This window comes from Anguilla anguilla, chromosome 3 (assembly GCF_013347855.1).
Source record: "Anguilla anguilla isolate fAngAng1 chromosome 3, fAngAng1.pri, whole genome shotgun sequence".
NCBI lineage: Eukaryota > Metazoa > Chordata > Actinopteri > Anguilliformes > Anguillidae > Anguilla > Anguilla anguilla.
Window position 1 is genome coordinate 29,935,062 of NC_049203.1, and position 19,191 is coordinate 29,954,252.

A 19,191-nucleotide genomic window follows, 5' to 3' on the forward strand; every position below is an offset into this window, starting at 1 on the left:
TTACAGGGTCACTTCGCATTTCTCACTCTCATAATAAAACGCTTTGCAAAAAGAAATATCTCATAAATAACACGTTTTCAACGTACAAAAATGCCAAGTTACTCAAAAGTATTGATATCAAAATGACGCCAAGTTACGGTACTACAAACTATATAGGCTATCTTGCCTCACCGAAATGACAAGATGTATTTCAAAGCAATGCTACCCAATATTTCCTCAATTCTTTCAAGTCACTTGGCCCTGTGTGTATAAGCATGCACTACATGGACAGGCCAAACATATGTGTGGATGGCTCTCTCACAGTCAAGATTGATTGAATAGGCGTCTATATGTCCAATTTGTATTGGTATGTATGTATTTCGCTGCCCAGCCTTTCTGTTGCGTGAATGAAAGTATGTTTCTTGGTATAAGTGTGTGTTCGTAAATGTAAATGTAACATGCTGCGAGGGAAATGTCCCCATGGGGACAAATAAGTTCTCTATGTATGTATGTACAATATGTATTTTACATGCAGTATTTATTGTACGTAGCAAATATACAATAACTTGCACATGTACTCAAATTCAGTTCAGAAGTACAAACATGTTTTCTGGAGAAATATGCTTCCTGTAGTTACTCAGCAGCAGTTTTGTACATTAATTTCAATGTGTTCCATGAGGCAATTCGAAATATTTGACTCTGATCTGACACAAAGTTTGCATGATATTGTTAAATGGTAAGATTACAAAACACAGGGCCAAGTGACTTGAAAGAATTGAGGAAATATTGGGTAGCATTGCTTTGAAATAGCCTACATCTTATGTAATTTCGGTGAGGCAAGATAGCCTATATTGTTTGTAGTACCGTAACTTGGCGTCATTTTGATATCAATACTTTTGAGTAACTTGGCATTTTTGTACGTTGAAAATGTGTTTTTTATGAGATTATTACAAAGTCGTGGGGCCTAAAGATGGAGGTGCTCCGTGACCAGCATGACTTTCAAACGCACTGTGTACTGGGGGCCTTGGGGTCAGAGCCTGCCTCACGGAACGCGCCAGCTCCCTCGTCCTGCAAGACTGCTCCAGCGCAGCCTCTGCAGGTGAACCAAACACCTCCCCAGGGACTACAGGGGCCACGAGGACTGCCATGCAGTCCTGGTCTGCCAGACTGGACCGGGACAGCCACACCTGGCGACGGGCCTGAATGACCGAGGCCATGGAATGCCCCAGGGCTTGGGCATGAGCACTAGCCCCACGCATTATGATGTAAACCACCCGCAACATCTCCACCACTGAGCCACGGGGGGCAGCGAAGGACAGGTCCTGCAGCAACCCCTCCAAATACTCCAACAGTAGCGTGTTGGTGCTGGTCAGCCGAGCTGACAAGGCAGAGGCCTTGTAAGCCTTGTGCAGCTGACTGTCAGTAGCCTGGCAGCGCTTATTGGGATGCTAGGAATGATGTCCAGCCTTGCAAGCAGCCCCAGCAAGCATCGCAAATATAGGCCCAACCTGAGGAACAGCAGCCACCCCATAGGACGCAGCACCAGCCAGATTGGCAAGCTGGGTCCTGGGAAGTGCAGACGTCCCAGGAGACTTCCAGGACGATTGTAACTCAACCATGAAGTCAGGCAAAAGTGGCAAAACCTCCGGCCTGATCAAAAACCGAAGGAACAGGAGCAGAGGCTGGAGGGGGAAGGTGAGCACACTCAGCCGCCCTGAAAATCACAGCCCGGTCAGAGGGATCCTGGGCAGGGGGCCCAGATGAAGAGGAGTACTCCTCCTGGTCAGACACAGACCCCTCCTCAGTCTCTGAATGTTGGGGGTCAAGCGGACGGTCCAGGCTGTCCGATGCTGCAGTTAACAGCTCGTGCTGTATTGTCCGCATCTGCAGCTGCAGCTGAAGGAGCTCAGGCTCCCGATGCCGGCGTTTCCCAGTATGCTTCCTGGCCGCAGGCCTCTGCATGTGCAATCCCTCCCCATCACGCTCCATACAAACTGGTTGCCCAGGTGGGACGCCCTCCGCCTCCCGAATCCTGCGCACCCTCCAACATAATGAATGCTGCAGTGCAGCAATTATATAATTATATATAAAGGTACACCTTTATGCAGATGACACAATTATTTATACTACAGCGCCATCTTTAAAAGTGGCAATGGATTCCCTACAGACTGCTTTTAATTTATTGCAGATGTCACTTGTTAATTTAAAATTGGTTTTAAATTCTAAAAAGACTAAATTTATGATTTTTTCACGTTCCCGTTCATCACCCACTGACTGTACAGTTCTAACACTAGATGGTACTCAGCTAGAGAGGGTTAGCTCTTACAAATATCTCGGCATCTGGATTGATGACAAGTTGACCTTTAGCGTCCATATTGATAGCCTTCTAAAAAAACTTCGACCAAAGTTAGGTTTTTATTTTCGTTTAAAAAAATGTTTTCCTTTTACTGCTAGAAAAAGATTGGTTCAAAGTACTTTTTTGTCAGTATTAGACTATGGTGATGAAATTTATATGCATGCATCTTCATCTCTGTTGAAAAAACTGGATGTAGTCTATCATGCTGCCCTGCGGTTTGTAACTTGTGCAAGTGTACATACGCACCATTGTAACTTGTATGAAATGGTTCAATGGACTTCATTGTATTCAAGGAGAAAAACCCATATGTTAATTTTTATTTTTAAAGCTTTACTGGGTAAACTACCGCAGTACATATCCGGCTTACTGAAATATTATTCCAGTAGCCATAACACTAGATCCTCAGAGAAAATTCTCCTCATGGTCCCAAGTATTCGAACAGAACTGGGTAAATCAGCCTTTTCCTTTCATGCCCCGCATGTCTGGAATGAGTTACAAGGCATTCTTAATCTGAAATCCTTACCCTCTCTTGACATGTATAAAAATATGTTAAAATCTGTTTTTACTGAACAATGTTATTGCTTTTAGCAACAAGTGCCTTTTAGCTCCTGATCCTTGTATGTCTGTTTTTTTATTATTATATTTTTTATTTTTTTATTTTCTTTGGTATGTTTTAATATGAAACTTTTTTAATATGAAATTTTCCTGCTGCCATCTTGACCAGGACTCCCTGGCAGAAGAGATATTGTATCTCAATGGGACCTTCCTGGTTAAATAAAGGATAATAAATAATAAATAAATAATAAATAAAAAGTTTAGTCAGCCATCACATTGAAATTAAGGTATGTTCACTTTTAGATCAAGTTTACATATGAAAATTCAGTTAACATAACATGGATGTTACTAATTAACATGAGAGTTCATAGCAGTCTATGGCCCACTGTCCCAATTTTTAAATAAGTAGGCCTATAATAAACAAAGAACATTGCTTGTCTGTTTGAACGTTGTAATTGCTATTTACTAGAATTATCCAGTAGAGGGAGCTCTAATACAAGTGTGAACTGCAGAAGCTAACACGCTACTTCTGTAATAAGACGCTTGTCCCTCGTGCCACATCCAATATTGTCCACAGCAAGACATGTCTGCACAGACTCGCTGCAATAAAGGTATATATTTATTTATTTATTTATTTATGTGCACTTCCACACAGATTGCACATTTTTCTGAACAATGAACATTGTTTTGTTAAAGTTTTTAATTAAATGTGTTTATACGACCACTATGTTTATCAATCCTCATTATCAAGCGAGCTAGCTAGCTAACACATTTGGTGAACTTTAGCAAGCTAGTTGGTTAGCAAGCCTTTATGAAGTGGCAGTAAGCACATAAGCAGCGTAGGATCTACATTTCCAGAGGACATCGCTGTATTCTCAAATGAATAACCAGCCAAAATAAAATGGTGATTGAATGCATCACACATTTGTATTTTTATCTGAGATAATGATATTAGCTACTATATGATGCTGTGTCAGTAGCCAACGTGTTATTGCAAGTGAGTGTGTCATCTGGTCACGCGTCATCGTAGCAAGCTAACCAGACAGTAAAAAACCCGATAAAACACTTCTAACGTAGATCATTTTAAGTCATGTTATCTAGCTTTGTCGTGATAACATGAGAGAAAGATTGCTGTTGGAGAAGTGAATCAACCAACAGGTAACCGAAAAGCGCGTTGTAGTTTGTTTCACCACTGAATTCTTAGGGACAGGGAAGCCTCATGTTACATATTTCATCTAACGTTACACTTGATTCACTCATTAGCTCCGCTAGATAAAGTCTTGCTCTTTGAGATCATGTAGTAGGAATGAAATAAGAAAATATAATTCATTTAACTAACTGAGAATAGATAATAAGAAATAATGAGGCTGTGTCAAGCTGTTGCGTTATTGTGAGCGAATGTGTCATCTAGTCACGCGTCAGAGCGCATTGTAGTTTTTTCACCACCAAATTCTTATGGACAGGGAAGCTCGCTAGATAGTCTTACTCTCTGAGATCATGTATTAGGAATAAAATAAGAAAATATAATTCATTGACTGAGAATAGATAATAAGAAATAATAGTAACAAATTAATAACAATAATAATAATATTCATAAAAATACACGTTTGAAACTGGAAAACTGATTTTTTTTAATTCATTTTTTTATAGATGGCTGGAAAAGAAAGGAGTAAAAGCAAGGCGTGGAGTTATTTTGATTTCACACCACTTGAAGATGGTGTTCATATATATTTAATTTAATACCATCTTTTACATTTTTTTTATCTATCAAAAAGTTCTTTGTGTGTTTATTTTTATTTATTTATTTGTTTGCTTATAAGTTAACCCCTCAGTGCACAAGCCAAATCTTGCCAATCCTTGCCCATTTAGGGGGTACCCTATTCGAAGCTTTATAACTCCAGTGAACACCACAGAGACTTGAAAAATGGCTTAAATGAAGCAAGACATTTGTACAATTTACAATACTAATGCAGATTAGTTTATGTTCATAATTTTGGAAGAAATAAAGTGCCACAAATGCAATTGTTTTGACAAAAAAATCAAAAATGAATTTGCACTTTTGAAGTTTGCAATGAAATACTGAGAGATTGCATATATACAGCAGGTTAAACTATACATGTGCTAGATCGAAAACTTCTTGAACACGAGTTCATAAAATCTAATGGTGGATATGTAGAACTACTATAAATGTATGAAGCAAAAACTAAGCAGTGTACCCAGCATCTCCAAATCTATCCAAAATATCTAAATAATGCATTGCTGTAAATCACAACATATTCACATATTCACTACAAATCAACTGTTTTGACTCAAGAAAGTCACTGTTGCACAGTTTTCAAGTGGGAATTACAAGCTTTCAGTCAGTACAGTGGTCTAAAATATCTAGGGGTCCAGAAACATATCCAAAATCTCTCCAAAATTGAATAAAATGCTTTTTGTCCATTATAAAGCATATAAATGAGCTTATGAAGGTTTAAGATGAAACATTGCTATCAGATTAAAAAAATAATGCAAAATATTGTCACACAATGTGGTACAGAACCTAAATGTGTAATAATTAACTCTTGTGTGTATTTCCATACTCTGTACTCTCGTATGTTTTTTTGTATGGAGATGGGACGACATGAAAACAATTTTCAACCGTCCACCACTTTTTGGCAATGTTCCAACTCTGACGTCATCACTGTTGCATGCTTCACAAAAACTATTACACTACCATCTAACGCTTACATTACAGTGTGAAATATCCACATTATATAAGAGCACTAACCTATTTAAAGATACTCAATTTCAAAAATAACGTATATAACCAAAATATTTTGAGCAGTAATACTTACATAACAATGATGAAATCTCCTCTATGTTCAGTAGATGGAGACAGAGACAGTATCAATGATACTGTTCTATTCGCTTCTGTTTTGCTCCAGAAAACAATGTCAGCTAGGTCTATCAGAAAACATATGGCTTAGCTATGTCCAGAAGTCCTCAATAATAATTGTATTTTCCAAGAAATTACGAAATATCGTTGAGCACGTTTCGTTAGGTGCAGCGTATTTTTCTGCTAACATAGAGTGAATGCGTAAGTGAATGCGATGTTAAGAATATGTTCTGTTACCCTGACCTATAAAACGCTATTCCAAAAGCAGAATTAGACATGTTATACATTGTTAGAAAGCTTATACTCTCACCTACTGAATAAACAAATTGTCAATCAAGCCAGACTGTACTAAAAAGGGTGACGACCCCCTAAACAACAGGTGTGGTATTACGCACGGCTATTATGGAAGATACCCAGGCGTCATAAATGCGCGTATATTCCCCAAACGGAAAGACAATATATGAACACACAGTCTCAAAAGGGACATCTCCACCCGTAAAACCAACAGTAAGGTTGTATATTTATTCAATATTTAGTCCCAGATATTAACTGTAGAATGACATGGTATCATTTTTAAAAACTTTTTATTGTTTATTTCGTTATTCACTGAGCAGCGTTTTCACTGCTGTGTAGGCATATCTTAGGGCTATTGTCGGGTTTATCTTGTTGCTATGATGGAATATGATCTTTTAGTTGTGAAAGAATATTTTTATGAATGCCAAAATAGACAATATTGTCCATTATGTCAAGGGTGGGGCGTGTTTTGTAGATGAGACTGCAGGGAGGGGGTGCATGTTAAATGAACGACCAGAGCGACAATGGTGGGGCTGTGAAACTCAGTTTTCGGCATAGTTGTGGTGTATCGTCTACTAATGAAACTAAAACAACACATTTCTGTTTTTAACTCATACTATGGTTGCAGTAGCACCAAATGTTTGAGTTTAGTAATCTCGGCATGCTGGCGTGCCGACCACTAGGGGCTTTGCGCTAAGAGGTTAAATGGTCAAAACATCGGTAATCGGTGGGCTAGGGCTCTCCAAAATCGGGATCAGCATCGGACCCAAAAATCGGGCATCGGTCAGGCTCTACTTCTAAACCACAGTTTTGTGTTCTGAACTCAGCCATATTTCATAAAGAATTATGCGAAAATAAGCTACTAAGCTAAAACTGTTATGCCTATCCGAAAATGTGAGAGTGGCCTATGAAAAGTTTCGGTACAAATTGGATGTTGCATGCTAATAAATCTGACTGTTGAATTTGGCAACAGTAGCCTTTTACTCGCGGACTAGGCCTAAATGATGTTTCTACGGTGCTACAGAAATATGCAACTTGTTGCTAATTTAGAGTAACAGAGATGGTTGGTGCTGAAATCCACTTTTATATGGGAAATGCTGTGTAATGGAATGACCTGGCAAGTGATATGACATTCAAATCATGTCTAAGTTATTTTATGTTGTCTGGGCAGGATTATGATGGTCTGGTGATTAGATCTGCTACAAAAATAACAGAAGAAATCATCAATGCAGCTGTTAACCTAAAGATAATCGGCAGAGCTGGGACTGGTGTTGACAATGTGGATGTGGATGCAGCCACGAAGAGAGGCATCATTGTCATGAAGTAAGATAATTGGATTGGATTCATTTAAAGCAAGTATTCTAAGTACAGCTTTTCACGCAACTTTGGTTTCATTGTTTTAAAAGCTGTTGTGCATTTCTTAATGCTGAGCGCTTTTGGGGCATAACTGGGGCATTACTAGGCCTATATCATGCGAAAATGTATTGTTGATAATGATGATAACAATATATTTTGTGCATCACTTTCCCATTATATGGATAAGTATATGTGTGCTACAGCTATACCATTGTCTGTAATTGCTGTTTTATCCACCCTATATAGCCTCAGATTGCAAAATGTGTTTAAACGCCTTTGTCCTCTCTAGCACCCCTAGTGGAAACACTATCAGTGCTGCTGAACTGACATGTGCCCTGCTGATGTGTCTCTCCAGGTAAGACAACACTCTGTAATAGTTTTCTTGCAAGTGTGGGCTTCAGTGTTTGCCCAGGTAGACTAACTTGGTGAATTGTTTTAGAGGCCTGCCGCAAGCAGTCATGTCCATGAAAGCTGGGAATTGGGATCGAAAAAAGGTAAGTGAGGAGTGCATGGGTTTTCTGTGGAATGCATTGTGCTGTTCACTACATAACAAAATGATCAAGGCTTAGCATTAAGTGGGGGAAATTGTGTACCAAAGACAAAAAATCTTTTGTACAGCCAAAACAAAAGTAAATGCCTTCAGCACAGCTCTACAAGTTGCTACTTTTGCAGAATGGCACAAAGTACAATACTACAAACTGGCTTTTAACAACAGATCTGTCCCTATGTAAATATAGGCCTATAACAAATTCAAACCAATTTAAACAGAATGAACACGCTATATTCACGGGAATCTAATCGAACGGAATTTATATATTACAGTAGAGGCAACCAAACAATAAACAAAAAAAAACAACAACAACAAAATAACGATATGGCAGGTATTTTATCAGGAAAACATAAACCCAGGTACAATCATTAGTAAACTGGCAATGTGAAATAATAACTGATTGTCCATTGAATAACAGTTAAAGTTGAAGTCCGAGTTTAGTTTATTTGTCCGGTATCCACGGAAACACACATCCAGAAGACGTGCCAAAAATAATAAGTCCCGAAACCAAAATTAATGCATAAGTACAAAATTCTTCTTTCCTCTCCAAAACCAAATAATTAAGCAATGCATTGCATTGAAAGAAGCAAAAAAAAAAAAACCCAAAAAGCTTTGGCTCACCCTCCTGATGCGGTAGAAGAGAATTCTTTTAAAACGTAGGTTCAGCAGGTTACTCGTTTTCGTGTCCTGGAGCTATGTTGAATAATTGTAGATTGAAAAAAAATACAATCCAAACAAAAACGCCAACAAATCAATTTCAAAAAACCTATCACCTGGCCCGTCACCACCTGTTTGCTGCTTGAGCGCAACTCTTAAAGAGCCGGCATACAAATTTGCGATACTTCGCAAAGGACTCATTATCAATACATACATTGAGTATATCAGTGGGATAAAATGCACAAATAACATAATATGGTGCGTACATATTTTAATGCACCAAACTTAATTAAATTACCTTTTTGTGTTACACGTTTACATTATGTGGCCCTCACAAATATACACTGACATTTGGGATTTTTTTCTGGAAGATTTTGTCAACTCTGAACATTCAGTTTGAGTTGAATGCAATAGTCTGTAGTTGGGGTGGGTGATATTAAATTGGCTTTGAAATTATTTGAAATGGCATTATCATGAACAACTATGCATTTGACATATTACGATATATGTTAAAAACAAATTGTTTGTAAAATTCTGTGCCTGGTTGCATAAAACAACTTAAGCTTCAAACATAAGTTTGTCCCTAATGGCAAATAGCCTATTGCCATAAGGAGCGGGAGATCTTTGAGCGTTGCATAAAGCAATCTCATAAAAAACATGTTTTCAACATACAAAAATGTTACTCGCACATACAAAGCACTGTCTGTAACTCATTCATTCTAACTGGCAAAATCTAGGCCTGCCATTAAAGGTATTGATATCAAAATGACGGCAAGTTACTGTACTACAAACAATATAGGCTATCTTACCTCACCAAAATTAAAAAAGCTGTATTCCAAAGCAATACTACCCAATGTTTTCTAAGCATATACAGTGAGCCCCATAATTCATTGGACAGTGACATATTTTTTGTTATTTTGGTTCTGTACTCTAGCACTTTGAGTTTGAAAGGATACAGTGACAATGAGGTTGAAGTGCAGACTCAGCTTTAATTTGAGGTATTTTCATAAATGTTGTTTTTTTTAGTTTCAAGTCGCCCAAAAAGCATACATTAAATAATATTTACGGTTTCCACAGGGGTGGAATAATTTTGATTGCAACTGTATGTATGTACAATATTTATTTTACATGCAGTATTTATTGTAAGTAGCAAATGTACAAGAACTTGTAGGCTACATTTAGTAAAATTAAAGTTGACAACCAAGTATAAACATATGTTTTCTTGATTAATATGCTTCCTGTCGGTATTCACCAGAAGTTTTGTACATGAATTAAAATGTGAGGCAATTAGACGTATTTGACGTGACACAAAGTTTGAATGACATTGTAAAATGTCACACTGGGCCAAGTGACTTGAAACAATTTAGGAAACATTGGGTAGCATTGCTTTGGAATACAGCTTCTTTAATTTTGGTGAGGCAAGATAGCCTTTATTGTTTGTAGTACAGTAACTTGGTGTCATTTTGATATCAATACTTTTAATGGCAGGCCTAGATTTTGCCAGTTTGAATGATTGAGTTACAGACAGAGCTTTGTATGTGTAAGTAACTTGGCATTTTTGTATGTTGAAAACATGTTTTTTATTAGATAATTTCTTTTTGCAAAGTGTTTGTTATCAGAAAGTGAGAACAGTAATGCATATAGGCTAAATGTAGACTATAAGAACTATGCGTACACATACATACATGCAAACACACTTTCAGCGTAGGCAGTCCCGCATGTAGACTGGTTTGATTGGGAGGCAGAGCGAGATTTTGGGGGTGGCAAGTTGAGGACATGATTCGTGATGAGCAGCAGAGTGGACCTGGGTGTAAAAATGCAAAGTAACCCTTTAAGAAACGGTTGTGGATTATGGCTATCCTTGTGTGAATGTGTACAATGTGATCAACGTGTGCCGTTTAGCACTGTCACTGTGCTATATATGTAAAACAATGGCTGTGACAAAGGGTGTGGAGGCGTAAGTATATACGGTTGCACCATCAGAAAAGCAACAAAAGAGATGTCCCCAGTGTATGTACTCGCTGATTTGACAGCCATCCAACGAGCCTTTATTGACAAAATTATCAGGAAGCTCATAGAATGTGAGCTCCCTACATCGCAACTTGTGTACCCTTCTGTCCTGCTCCATTTTCTGTTATTTCGTGGAGATGCACTTTTAGTGTTTCTAAGGTTTATAAGGAATTTTGATACGCTTAGCTGTAGGTAGGACTCCTCTTCACTGTTTTGTTTAGCTAGATCACTGACCTTACATAATAATTCAAGAAGGAGAACAGGAAGACTTGATAGCTGCACAGAAATTTTTCCCAGCAATCTTTGCATATCAGAAAATAACAATAGTTATGTGAGAAATTAGGAAAAATTATGAAATTGAGTAGTTATATGTTAACAATATGTTTTTTTAACAGAATGGGCATTTACGTGAAGTTTGACATGATCACAGACTATAGTCCAAAGATAATAGTGACCATGAGCGAGATGAGTTTCCAAATTGAACGGTATATAAAACAGATGGTATTACTAGTATCTCTTTTATATAGTTAAGTTTATTTGGACATGGACAACACAATTACATTGGACAAACCAGATGCACTGCTTAAGTGTTTTAGCATACATGCTAATTCTCAACACTTGTCCACAGGCTTTGAGAAAGAAAAAAAAAAACAATAGAGTGAAATGTACAATTAAAATACAGGGGGGAAAAAAGCATTATAGTGAGAATTAAATACATACATGAGCTATAGAGCAGAGACAACATGATCAAAACAATAAATCAGTCATAATTTATTCATGTGAGCACTGTTGTTTTGATTTTAGCCAGAATTTGAGTCCTCTATTAAAGACATTGCCATCTCTAGTTTTAGATCTGTGGGTAGAGAGTTCCAGAGTTTTGCCCCTTTTACCGAGAAGACAGACTGACCAAATGAGGTCTTGTACCTTGGGACAAGACAATCACCATTAGTGGAAGCTTGTGTAGTTGCTTTTCTAGAGCTCTGACGTCTAATAAATAATTCAGAAAACGGGTGAAACATGATTATATAAACATTTAAAAACCAGTTTAACCTTCTGGGGTCGAGAGCTCCGTCGGCGGAGCTCGGCAAGATTAAATGAACTTTCGTTTCTATTTGGATGATGAACTTCACGAGTTGTTATCATACAGACGCAACAAAAACATTGACAGAAACCTTAGAATCGCGACTTTCCAATGCGCCCATTGACAAATAATATGAATTGTTTTAAAAGTTCTAAATTTGATTAATTAAACCATGTATGCTTCGTTAATCCTTACTCATTACTATGTGAATTTCGCTCAGCAGGAAGTCCGCCCAAATCGCATTAACGACATTATAACTACTCTCCATAGAAGGAGAGTAGGGGAGGGGCGATGCGAGATCCATGTGAGAAATGCCAAGCCTGCGAAAGCAGGATAGAATGTCAAAGTGTAGCCTAATTCACTTCTTTTGAGGTAAACATTTCGTTTAATTTTGGAAAACGGTCCGTCCGGAAGCCGACATTGATGAAGAGCGGTGTCATTTCGAACAGTGAACTGATCCAGCTGAGGATCAACTTCATGAGTAAGTATATTTCTTATGATCATATTGGTAAATATGTGTACTGTATTGCAACGTATCTCTGTGTTTGTAGGAATATCCAGCAATATGCGCGTTTGTAAATTCCCACACTACGAACGATTCAAACTATTGCATTACATTACATTTATTTGGCAGACGCTTTTATCCAAAGCGACGTACAAAAAGTGCATTTCATAGTCATAGACAATTACTAAACACAGGTTCAGTAAGATACAATACTTATTTTTTACAGCTATTTCTAGCCAAGAACACAGTATAGTTCACACAGTGAACACTATTGCATCTCAGAATTATAGGCTAGGCTCTCTGCGTCTGGTTGTGTGTTAGAAGTAGCAGGTAGACTGTATTTTTTTTCGATCATATTCGTAATAGATAGCCCAATCCTGGCGTGTAGTGGCGTGGCTAGGATTCTAAAACTGATGTCCTGGCACAATCGATGAGGTAGCCTATCATTTTGAGAAGCAATGGTTAAAATCATTCGTAGTGTGGGAATTTACAAGCGCTCATATTAGTGAATATTCCTACAAACACACAGAGAATGTAATACAGCACACATTTAAAAATAATGCAAGCTATCAACGAAAAAACATTAGCTTAACTAAATAAACACTGATATTCCAACTAAACTACACGCAACTCATCAATAACAATGCCTCAATCTGAACTAGGCTAGGTCTGTTTAGCTAAGTGGTTATTTTATTGCTATTTCCCGAACTTACTTAGAGTATGCTAATATCAATTGTGCAAGGACATCAGTTTTAGAATCCTAGCCACGCCACTACACGCCAGGCATGAGCTATTTATTACCAATATGATCAAAAAGCATACAGTCTACCTGATACTTCTAACACAACCAGACGCAGAGAGCCTAACCTATAATTTTGAGATGCAATAGTTCGAATCGTTCGTAGTGTGGGAATTCACAAACGCGCACATTGCTGGATATTCCTACAAACACACAGATACGTTGCAATACAGTACACATATTTACCAATATGATCATAAGAAATATACTTACGCATGAAGTTGATCCTCAGCTGGATCAGTTCGCTGTTCGAAATGACCCCCGCTCTTCATCAGTGTCGGCTTCCGGACGGACCATTTTCCAAAATTAAACGAAATGTTCACCTCAAAAGAAGTGAATTAGGCGACACTCTGTGACATTCTTTCCCGCTTTCGCAGACTTGGCATTTCTCACATGGATCTCGCATTTCCCCTCCTTTAGTCTCCTTCTATGGAGAGTAATTATAATGTTGTTAACATGTGAATGCGATTTGGGCGGACTTCCTGCTGAGCGAAATTCACATAGTAATGAGTAAAGTTTAGCGAAGCATACATGATCTAATTAATCAAATTTGGAACATTTAAAACAATTTATATTATTTGCCAGTGGGCGCATTGGAAAGTCGCGATTCTAAGGTTTCTGTCAATGTTTTTGTTGCGTCTGTATGATAACAGCACGTGAAGTTAATCATCCAAATAGAAACGAAAGTTAATTTCATCTTGTCGAGCTCCGCCGGCGGAGCTCTCGACCCCAGAGGGTTAAAGAAAATCAGTAAATGCGCCATCATGAAATGCCCCGAGGAAGCCATGAGTCTGTAATTCTTGGTAGTGAAATCCAATCAAATCCTTGTTCCCTACCAAGAATCTACCAAGGTGTTAGCCAATCAGGGCGCATATCGCTACCACGAATTTAAAGATGCGGCTAATCAGTGTGCGTATGTCTACCAAGAATTAACCAATTTCTTGCTTGAGTGCCTCGGGCTGAGAGTCGCGCAAATCTTGAATGAGGTAAATCCAGGGGACCAGGGATTGCCATTCTCGGTGAAGCTAATAAACTCCAGTGGTTACTCGAGGTATTGCAGTTTAGTAAGCCTCTGGTGCCAAAAAGCAAATTTCCCCATTGAAGTACATTCAAAACTACGAATTTACCACGGCCAAATCAAATTATGCTATTTTGGACAAAACTTTTTATCTATAAAATGTCTTCATACTGAACTAATTACGACCCAGGCACCAATTTTTGTTCCACAGAAGATATAAGATTTATTTCATTCCAGTTTGGTCCGCATAGTTTTACGTCACAGTGCTCGTAACTGCTTACGAGAGCACCTGCACGTGAATGAGTAAGAGACTGTTATTGACTCATCAATGCAGCAAAGGGTTGAATTCAGAGTTGCATCCACAGAACCAATATATCAGAAAGTACGCAGAGTATTAAACCATGAACTAACATGAATCCACCGCCATTATTGTTTTGATTATATTGTTATTTTGATATATTAATATTTCTGATAGTAATGTTACCTGCCATTATTTTCTTGTGTCCATTGTTCATGGTGATGACTCGTGACAAATAAATAAATTATTTGTAGCTAATAAAGCTGGGCATATGTGGCTCTTAAATTAAGGTTCCACAATATTATTTTGACTACATTCTCATTTTGATATTGCTAATAGCCTAATATCATTAAAATGTTCTTAGTTGTAGAATGTCGGTCTTTGCATGATGATGGTGTTGATGATGACGTAATATGAAAAATAAATAGGCAAACATAAATTAAAAAATGAGAATAGCTATATTTAATTTGCTCTTAAATTATGTTTCAAATTATGCTGATTAAGTGGTGATGAAGATGATAAACATGTCATTTACAAAGATGACGATTGTATGAATATAATACGCCTAATTTACCAAGATTTTACGTAATTTTTGCATTTTGCCCATTTATTTATTATTACAGTTTTTGAATTCATTTCACGGTTCTTTTTTAATTGTTGGCTACTACTCACCTAAGGATACAAACGTTCATTTTTCAGTGGATTTGTCGTCTCTTAGCGTGTATTTCATGAAGCACAATTGACCGGGACGTTTTTGAAGTGATGGGGTACATTTATCAGCACAATGGCAAACTTGAATAATTTCCATCTTGTTTGCTTAAATTATGCCAGTACCAGAGTTCAGGATAGTAGGACTAACAATATTACAGTACAGCAAATCGTATCGAAAGTTGTCTTTGCCCACATGGTACTTTTTCCTGTAAACAATGAAAACCAGCCAATATTGCAGTAGGTGATAAATTCTCATTTTATTACTACACATTGTTTATATGCATAGCCAAAAACATAAAGCACATTGATTTCCGTTTGAATGTTTCCATTTGAATAAAAAATAAAACGTAATATTGATTAAATCTTTTGCTTTCTATGCACCGCACAGTCATTCAGGACAAAGCAAGCAGATAAGTCAAGTGAATTATGTTAGCTAGCTGTTCCTGTCTGCAATCGCTTTTCACAACGATGCATTTTGCTTGAGAGCAGAGTCACACTTGCTAAGAATAGCTAGCAACCATGGGGAGGTCATTTACGGCTTTAGACAGCACTAAGCACCTGTTAGACTACAGTCAATCACTGAGTTACCAATCACATTTCTATTTATTTTGGAAGTCACTTGTATGTTTCTTTTAAACAACAGTAGCTAGCTCCCATAACACAGAATGGCTGAGAGTACACACTTGGACTGCTGGATTAAAACCAGTCAAAAGTCGTGGCTAGCCTGCTAGCTAGATATAATTACTTATGTTACAGTCGAGTACCACCGAATGTCTGTATCGTTCTGAAAAGTTAGCTAGCTACAACTGTCCTACTACTCTACTACTGTCCGTTTAGAAGCTGGCTGGGGCTAGTCAGTAAGACAGCTCCATAGCTAGCTTGTGAAACTTAATAGTTATTTAGCTAGCTAACCATAACACCTCACTGCATTTCAGTCTTGCTAGGTCCCATAGCTATTTAATAAGTACTTATCTAGCTAGCTAGGTAATGTCATTATTAACTGTATTACTTTATAGAAGCACTGACACTGAACTCCATGCATAGTTTCACAACAGTGATGTCGCCAGTGTGCCCTGCATGGCATTCACTCATATAATTACCATTACAGGTTGATTTTCAAGTGGCTAACATTATTTTTATACCAACTAACCCTTGATGAGTCCCTGTGCGAAATTTGGTGCTTGTATCACAAAGTGAACGATTCCACCAAAATTTGCACTTAGCTGCCCCTCTAAATGTACAGTCTAGCCGAATGCTTCCATAAAAATATTGACTGCCCTATTTATTACTTTAACTAGCAGAAGTGTTAGAAACCACATTAGAAATTGCCTTGTCACAATGAGTCACTTGTTTTTTTCCCACAAACTCCTGTAGCTAACCAGCAAAGCCACAGTTCGTCAGAGAGTTTGAAAGCTTTTTCGGAGCGCACCCCCGCGGGTTAACATCATTTTTCTGTGTTTACCGGGATCCTTCACATTTACGTACCCAGTGCTCACACTCTGGTGCCAACAGCCCATTGTCACCAGATAAACAGGTCATTAAGTATCTTGGCGTTAATATTGGTGAAAATGAAAAATACCGACAGCAGCTTAACTTTCCTAGTAAGATTTTTTAAAACTGAGACTATTCTAAAGTTATGGCTGCAGAGAGATTTGTCGATTTTATGAAGAATTCTTTTAACAAAAGCAGAAGGAGTCTCCAGTAGGGTTGGGTCGGTTTCCGGTTTTGCCAGTCTGGTCCAGTGTACGAGCTTAAACCGGTTTGATTTTATGCGAACCGACTGAACCAGCATTTGTCATTATGAGACGTAGCCTACTGGCAAATTAAAAAGTAGCCTACATCAGCAACTGTGCCGACGGCGCTAAATCAAAGTTGTATTGCATTAGTAATAAACAATATGACAACATAATTAACATAATATTATGTTTGTTTATAAACGGAGCCACTATAATGTCTGAGTGCAAAAAAAAAAAAAAAAAAAGATTGACAGGCTGTGCGCAATTTAGTGCTGAGGCTGGCAACAAGGAGATCCAATTGGGATGGCAGGTATGCCATCCCGCCAAGTTACGCCGGGGCATGCCCCATACCTGTACAGCACCGAGAGTTTGGCACTTTTCAGGGTTCCCCACAGAAATAACCACAACAGCCACAGACACTCAGCCCTTAAAAACATTAAATTCTGTACATTCTGACCCCATTTCAACAGACAGATTTCATAAACAACTTCACATGTCCACACAATAAAGCCCCAAACTAAGGGGATTTTGCGTTTTCTCCTTCTTCTTTCTTCTTCTCATTCTTATTTTTCCTGCCGCCTATCCCACTAATAACATGTCTCCCCATTGGACATTTTACCGACACCAGCCAAATCTTCACCTACACGAGCCAATCAAAAACTCGCATACACATGCAAAATACCCATACCTTTTTACTCTGAAACATTTTCAGTACAAACACCTAGTCCGCCGGTGGCCTAGTGGGCAAGGTAACAGTCTTGGGAACACAGGGTCGTAGGTTCAAGCCCAGCTAGGAGCGCGTTTCTTTAACCTGCTTTTACCCTCACTAATAATTGTCTACTACTTCTCAATTATTGCTTTTGCTACCCGCCGTTCACCGAACGTATACACTGCATTATGACGTACCGTCTGCACGTTCAATTATTAACCAGCTACAATATTGCAAAGCCATATGGATTCAACGGGAGCTCTTCTGTGCTTACTCGCCTGTGTTCTTCTTTAAAACCACGGACAGGTTTGCTAATGATATTTCACGCATTGCATAGCTATGTCATGGTGCTGCCCTAACAAAATCAGAGACGGGTAAACCTCCGGTTGAAGGCTTGAATCCCGCCTCGCCCTCAGGCAGATAATTTCCTCTTTTACACTAACGTTTTCTTACGCTTATATTTGCTTTACCAAAACTCACTCACGGCCACCCATATGCATTTCATGACGGCAAATGTATTCATTTTATTAAAAAGTTACACCAGCTCACCGCTGTGCCATTTCTACTAACTATATTTCTTTACTTGGCTACCGTACAAAACCTTATCAGCAAACGCCACGTTTCTACATTCAGGTTACCTCGCCCTGTTCTCCATCTAGCCACATACAAACAATTACTACGTATGTACGTCCTGCAACTCCCCAAGAAAACATTACATTTAAAATCATGATTCACTCATAATTATAACTACTAGTACTGAACATGAGAAAAACACATCAGTGCAATAGATTTCACATGTTACTTAACCATCCACTTTAATAGCTAGCACTTTATAGAAACTGTTATATATACCGTTCGATAAGGAAAATATGCTCGCTCATGGTCACTCCATTTACTTCGCACTATACTCTGTGATCATGTTAACCTTCACCTACATGCCCATTCTGCTAAAAACATAATGTTTCAACTATGCAATTTCATCATTTCATCCAAATTTCTCTCACACTGTTGTTGTTTTCTCATATGCAAAGCCTGCTGGGACATATGCGTCTGCTCCTATTCTCCAGTACAAAACCTTATCAGCAAACGCCACGTTTCTACATTCAGGTTACCTCGCCCTGTTCTCCATCTAGCCACATACAAACAATTACTACGTATGTACGTCCTGCAACTCCCCAATAAAAGTTACATTTAAAATCATGATTCACTCATAATTATAACTACTAGTACTGAACATGATAAAAACACATCACTGCAATAGATTTCACACGTTACTTAACCATACACTTTAACGGGTGATATTTTACACCGACTATTATATATACCGTTCCATAAGGAAACTAAGCTCGCTCATGGTCACTTTATTTACTCCGCACTATAGTCTGTGAGCATTTCAGTCTTCACCTACATACCCATTCTGCTAAAAACATATTGTTTCAACTACGCAATTTCATCATTTCGTCCTAACTTCTCTCACACTGTTGTTGTTTTCTCATATGCAAAGCCTGCTGGGCCATATGCGCTTGCTCCTATTCTCCACTATCAAGTTTTCCGGTTCTAGCTTAGCAAAACAGCGAACAGGATTCCCACCTGCAGATAAGCCTATCAAAATTCCTTACAAACACTAAAAGTGCATCTCCACGAAATAACAGACAACGGAGCAGGACAGCAGGGTACACAAGTTGCGACCTAGGCAGCT

The 19,191-nt window shown here is 38.3% G+C and overlaps 1 protein-coding gene across 1 annotated transcript in view; it reads left to right on the forward strand.

The window, feature by feature from the left end:
• The window catches only part of phgdh (phosphoglycerate dehydrogenase), an 89,907-nt gene that overhangs the window by 14,646 nt on the left and 56,070 nt on the right, over window positions 1-19,191 (forward strand). Inside the window, exons 2-4 of the mRNA XM_035409101.1 lie at window positions 7,234-7,385; window positions 7,708-7,773; window positions 7,858-7,912. Coding sequence (XP_035264992.1) covers window positions 7,234-7,385; window positions 7,708-7,773; window positions 7,858-7,912 — 273 coding nt within the window. The remainder of the gene's footprint in view (window positions 1-7,233; window positions 7,386-7,707; window positions 7,774-7,857; window positions 7,913-19,191) is intronic.